Source organism: Erythranthe guttata, chromosome 11 (genome assembly GCF_056151865.1).
Source record: "Erythranthe guttata isolate IM_541 chromosome 11, IM_541, whole genome shotgun sequence".
NCBI lineage: Eukaryota > Viridiplantae > Streptophyta > Magnoliopsida > Lamiales > Phrymaceae > Erythranthe > Erythranthe guttata.
This window is the reverse complement of record NC_142543.1, coordinates 8,905,189-8,911,797: the sequence shown is the minus strand read 5'-3', so window position 1 is coordinate 8,911,797 and position 6,609 is coordinate 8,905,189. Positions and strand designations below refer to the sequence as shown.

Here is a 6,609-nt window from a genome sequence, read left to right as displayed (position 1 = left end):
AAAAACTGTTGCCTCAACCCATACAAACTACAAATAAAATAAAATTATTAAAAAAAAAACCCTACTAATTGGATCTTGCTCATATACTCATGTTGACATTTAATTAACACCAGAATTAAAAATATTACAGTAGCTTTTGATATGTTTTCAAGTTGTCCAAATCATATATTAAGTCCCTTTAAATTGGCTTCTAACTAAATATTCTTACTCAACAAAGCCCCCAGCCAATTTTAAGGACTACCTTAAAAGCAGCTAACACTGATAATCTTCTATCTCGTTGTCCCATTCTTCACCCGTATATTCGATCGAATCCGACACCCTTTTTCTTCATGCAAAACGTTCATTTCCCGTTTTGTCACCTGCACCACTATTTCACCCCCCAAAATCAAATAGCCATTCGTGCACGAGTTTTCGATTTTATTATAAACAATTAAAGATTAAAAAAAAAAGAAAAAAAAAAAAGACCAACCTTTTGCGCTTGCTTTTCGGAGTAGACGAAGAAGGATTGCTATGCCAATTCCTTTTCCTTTGATTAATGAACCAATTGTTTATCTGTTTCAGTTGCAACCCTGTTTCTTGCACGAGCCTCGCCTTATCTTCCTCCTATTATATATAATTAAAAATATAATTTTAGAAATTAAAGACAACCTTTTTTTTCATATTGACCAAAGTATAACCGAGCGAAAACGCTTACGGTTGGATAAGGCCACTTCGAATGCGATTGCCACCAAGATTTCAAGACAGAAGTAGTATCTCCAGGTAGTTTCCCCGCTCGTCTTTTTCGTAATATCTCTTCTCTGATATCCACAATCTTCTCCTTATAACCCTAATTAAAGAACCCAATTCTTGATTAGATACGAAGCTGTAAAAATAGCATCTTTAATCGAAATTTATCCGGGTTTTTTTTTTTATTTTATGCACTGACCTGTTTAAGCTCGTGTTTGAGTTCTAGCCTGACTCGTTCCATCAAAGACCTCTCGGTTTCAGTGGGTACTAAGGGACCAAATCCCATGTTGTCTCCTCCGTCGAGACTTTCATCGAACAGGTTCGTTTCACTGTCTGCTTGGTCCTCGTCATCATCGGACATCGTTGCGCCTGTACCTTCACCCGGTGCTACACCTGTCAAGAATTGTCCGAAAAAATATTTAGACAAATGGGTCGACAAATTCTTGCTCGAATAATAAATAATAATATTTAACCTGTTAAGCTTTGTAACGATTGCTCGAGCTCCCAACAAGCCATGACTGCTTCCATTGCATGAACTCGGACGTGTTGTTGCAGTTGTTCTTTGAACGAGGACAGTAATAAAACATAATGCGTCTGCGTAAAGTTTAAACGACTAACATTTCAGACAAGAACTTCTAAAAACAACCAAAAAACGAGCCGTAAGTGGGGCTACTACATCAAGAAAGAGTTTCTTGAAAGCACTACAAAAAAAAAAAAAATTGGGAGTTCGAATTATTAGTGTACCGATAAACAACACAATTCCTAAATTTGATGGGATAAACAGATATACCGTCCCGTAACAGATTCGATTTGCCAACTATTTGTCTTGGTTTGATTTCGATTATGTTATTATCCTCTGTCCTAACTTATTCTCTCCTATCCTCATTCGATGAATTCCGATTAGTCGTTGATATTTGTATTCCCACTCTAAATCCAAACAGTGACCTCACTTAAGCGCATAAATCAGCAAAATTCAGATTTTTTACGAGAACCGCTATATTAATCGGACAAGTTGCAAGCAAGTTAATTGAAATTAGGGTCTATTAGATATAACCCCCTTAAACATTCAAATAATAGGGGTAGACCCAAATTTATATTTGCCATTTTGATAACAACCCAAATGATGCTGCTCAGGTAGTCGAAGGGATCGCTCCACTCGTTAACCTACAAAACAGTTGAAAACACTAGGTGACACGCCGGGGGTGGCCCGGCGATTGTCCTCCGACGCTCAAGTCAGAAAACTATCACAATATAAGCAAATAATATTAATTAATTGCCTAAATAGTGCTTACCTTGTTATGTGTATGATAACACATATTTATAGGTGTAGTTTGATGTGGTTTTCTTGTTAAAAACCAATGTGGGACAAGTTGAATGTAATTAAGAATGTTAATTGGATTTTTCCTCTAGATGGGCCAATTTGAGCATCTTGGGCCTAAATCCAATTATACACATCATCAAACTTTTTCTAATTACATAATTACCCTCAATCAAATCCCACAAAACCCGTTACTTTACCTTTTGAAATAAAATCAAATCCCTTCCTATTTTTCCGTTAAATCACTATCATCCCAAACCCCACTATCGAATAAACTGCAAAACCTCCCAAAACAACTTCCCGGTGCGGCCGATTGAAAGGGGAAGACGTCTGCACTGCCGTGAAACGACGATTTTCGTGCACTCCGAGCAAGCTGCCGTAGGTACGTCGTCGCCACTCGCTGAATCGCTATCATCCATCGATTTGTTGATATGTTTTGGCTAAATCGACTATCACGTTTGTGTATTTGCAGATCTGTTATAATCGCATACCGCATTCGAGCACTAAATCAGTGATATTGCAACAATTGATGGGCAGGACATCCACCAGAAGTGATATCGTCGTTGGCCGCCGCCGTCGCCGTCGCCGTCACTGCTCCAATCTAGGGTTACTCGAATATAGGATTACTCAAATCTAGGGTTTTGATAATTCTTCGGCCCATAGTTGATTAACGAGATGCATAGTCGAATTACATCTGTATTAATATACTATCCCATATCATTTAGTAGACTATCCCACCGATATAGTTTTACTATGGATCTCGTTAATCGACTATGGGCCGAAGAATCATCAAAACCCTAGATTTGAGAAGTGACGGCGGCGGATTTGTGTTTTAAAATTAATAGACTATCTCATATCTTTTAATAGACTATCCCATGTATCTAATTCGACTATGGGTTTAGTTAAATGACTATTGGAAAAAATAATAATATATATGGAAACTGAATAATATGTTTGTTTGAAATACTAATCAATCAGGGTAATTTTCCTTATTATATGAAAACGATTAGGGTAAATAATGATATATATGAAAAAATAATAATATATATGGAAACTGAATAATATGTTTGTTTGAAATACTAATCAATTAGGCTAATTTTCCTTATATCATGTATTAGACTATCTTATTCATCTAATTCGACTATGGATCTCGTTAATCGACTATGGATCCCGTATTATTCAACCACATAGTATATTAATAATTTCAATATAGTACATTGATCTGCTATGATAGTATATTACGATTATAGTAGTGATATGAATTGTGTTACAAACAATATACCACTGAAATGACAAGAACATTGAGAACAACACCAACGTAAAGTATTCCAACATAACCAATAAAATAGTACATTAATAATCTCATAATTTCAATCTAGGGTTTTGATAAAATACATAAAACACATCATAACACAATAAAATCAATATGTCGAGTTAAAAAACTCTAGTACATTAATAATCTCATAATAGTATAATAAAATGATAATGGTAGTATCATACGATATTCATAATAGTATACCACTGTATTACAACGGTTTAAAACTTAATCGAAGTTACCGAGCCATTACATCGTAAACACCTCTTTATAGCAACCAACCCACCAAACCTCAACAAAATACTTACGAAATTCGCCATCGAAAAAACCTAAAATCATGAAACAAAATAAAAAATGCAGAATACTAAAAAATGATTAAATAGACTGCAAATACATTTGAATGACAATACATTAATATCATCAAAAATAAACTTAAAATGCAAAATCCATACGCTAATTAAAAAAAGACTACGAACTATATTTTAATGTACTACCCAGCACACTTAAATCGGCTATTATAAACAAATAAACCAACTATCGATCGGGATCAAAAACATGAACTCGACCACAGCGGACAATTATTCCGATTATTGCATAAACCAACTACGAAGCTCATATAAAACAACTCTGGTCCGATCTGCGTGAAGCATCCTCTTCTAACTCTGTCAATCCTCTTCCAAACAAACATCATCCGCCAAAAATAACGATGTATATATGACGACGTAATTTTGTTAAAAAACGTTCTACTTCATAGAATCAAGTATCAACACAACCCTTAAAATTTCTAACCACCGTAATCGACAATCCTAGACATTGAGCGAAAAATAAAAACGAATAACGCATTCATACCCGGTTAACAACGTCCAACAACGAAAGCTCAAATTCGATCCTATTTCAACGACGGTGCAGAAATCTTCAAAGATGATAAAGAACCGCTGGAACGCTGAAGAGAACCTTCGAAAAATATTGTACACGATTTGATATAACGGCCAATGATCTCACGTAATTTTATTCCGTGATTTTAGGCAACGTATCAGCAAATCTCAAATCACGTAGTAAAGGAAATAAATGCCTTTTAAAAAATAAAACAGGGGTATTAAAGGAAAATTATATAATATATTTGCCAAGTTGGCAAAATTGGATCTATCTCAAAAAGGGGAAAAAAAATTGGATCCACCTCATTAGAAAATATGAACAAGGGGTTATCCCTAATAAACCCTTGAAATTAAACAAAACATCATTCAACACCAGAATTCGAGCACTAATTAATTACCATCATTAATTGATTTCATCTTGATATATGGAAATTAAATTCCAATATTTCTTGAACTACAGAGTAACAAATATTAATTCGAGATTAAAAAAATATTAGGTTTGGTGTAGTACCATGAAATGGTCGAGGTCTTTATCGTCGAGGGGGTGTTGACCTTGTCCGAGAACGGAGTACTTAGCCACCACCTTGTCACGGACTTGTTCCCTCAACAAAGAACCGTGCGGCCTTAGCTCCTTCTCGCCCCTCGCGATAGCTAAGTCAGCCTCTCCCGAATTGTGTTGCGAATACTTAAGTGATGGAAAACGAAGAAAGAAAGTAAGAAGACAAGAGAGTTGGTAGAAGAATACTTTATTGTTGGATTTCTTGAATATGTGTTGGATGATTACAAATGAGGTCCCTACCTCTATTTATACAAGACCACCTCATCAATGGACGGTGGAGATCGATATGATCTAACGGTTGGGAGTGAAACAATCCCTTAAATGTCTCTACCTACCTCTACCTACCAAAAATGGCTCTACCTAATTGGGCCAACTTGGGCCTAACCCTACTTGGGCTAATTCTTGGATTCTTTAACATCCCCAACTCAAGGGAAATCGGCAAGGGGTTGGGTCAAAACTCGCGGGCCGTGACAACCTGCTGCGACTGCGCCAGCTGGGCGTCAATGTTGGAATTATTTCAATAATTATGTGGGCTCACATATGTGACGTAAATGTGTATGGCTATCTAAAAGAAAGTCCAAATTAATTATGATCTAATAAAGATTATTGGGTTGGACTTATGGGTATTAAACTATAATTATGGGCCTAATGTGTAGAGACAATTAGGGCTTAGTTGTGATTTATTGATGGGGCTGAATCACAATTATAATATAACTGGACTCTACAGTTATATAAAGGGTCGTGGTCCCCAAAGAAACGCAACTATTCCGTCTCTTCTAAAATCCATCGTTAGAGAGAAAAATATGATAAGTCATTGTTCTTCACTAAGGTATATTTAGGAGAAACATTAAGTGCTGCAATATGTTATGTTTTAAAAGGGGAAATTTAAAATATTTTAAGGATGTTGAGTTTGAGGGGATAAATTTAGATTATAGACATTGTCTTTAAAGATAAGTCAATTCGATTCCTAATACTGCTTTTGACAATGTACATGTCTTTATACTTGTCATTGTTTGAAAAGTAGATTTGGAGATTTGATAAGACAATGTTGAACAATTCCCAAATCAAGTCTTGATAATTGTTACTTAAAGAGCAAACTCAACAACCTTAAAATAATAAAGCATTAAAGATGAGTTGAAATTTAGAATGACAAGACATTAAGATCTTATCAAATTGCCATAAGATGTGAATTTGGTTACAAATAATTGAGACCAAATATAATTCAAATGGGCAATATTGGAAGATATATGGTACGTTTAGTCATTAAATATTTCACTCATATCGACTCTATTAAGAGATTTATGGACACAAGGAATATGTTTCTCAAATAGTAATAATTTTGGAACAATAAAGTGTAACCATAAAATTTTAAAGATTTGAAGGATATTGATTGCAAACTAAAATAGTCCATTAATGAAATTAAAATTTCCGTTAATGATGTTACAATCCTAAGCTAATTATCTCATATGTAGTTTGAGATAAATAAAGTTAATGATTATACATGCTCAAGGATCAGTGGGAGATAATCTCACAACAAAGGAGACTTGTTTAGTCTCAATTCAATGCCCAATAAATATTTTAAGTAAAAGAATGTACGCATTTGGTTAAGGTGTGCATAAAGATAGGCAGATATCTGAATAACCCTATGAAGTGGATCATTTAGCAAAGCAGCCAAATGGGTTATACAGTAATTATAGGGAATGTAAGTTATATACATATGCTCATTTATCAAAATCAGATATTTTGGGAGATCGGTGGTTTATTCATGATTTTGATTTTTATGATGCGTATAAAGTATAGATCCATTTTGGTTAAT

At 34.8% G+C, this 6,609-nt stretch overlaps 1 protein-coding gene across 1 annotated transcript; it reads right to left on the bottom strand.

Moving 5' to 3' along the window:
- Positions 1–329: 329 nt before the first annotated feature.
- Positions 330–5,292, bottom strand: LOC105965558 (homeobox protein knotted-1-like LET12). Its single transcript, XM_088825460.1, has 7 exons — positions 5,269–5,292; positions 4,746–4,817; positions 1,200–1,320; positions 926–1,119; positions 695–826; positions 470–603; positions 330–359 (listed from the first exon to the last, which is right to left on the bottom strand). Exons 2-7 carry the CDS (start codon positions 4,746–4,748, stop codon positions 356–358), a joined length of 588 nt encoding a protein of 195 aa, XP_088681586.1. The 5' UTR covers positions 4,749–4,817; positions 5,269–5,292; the 3' UTR covers positions 330–355.
- Between the last annotated feature and the right edge of the window lie 1,317 nt (positions 5,293–6,609).

Excerpts from the sequence above, each read along its gene's own strand:
- LOC105965558 (XM_088825460.1), bottom strand. Across the intron at positions 827-925 it reads TCAAACACGAGCTTAAACAG|GGTTATAAGGAGAAGATTGT; the intron begins GTCAGTGCATAA and ends TTCTTTAATTAG. Across the intron at positions 604-694 it reads CGAAGTGGCCTTATCCAACC|GAGGAAGATAAGGCGAGGCT; the intron begins GTAAGCGTTTTC and ends TATATATAATAG.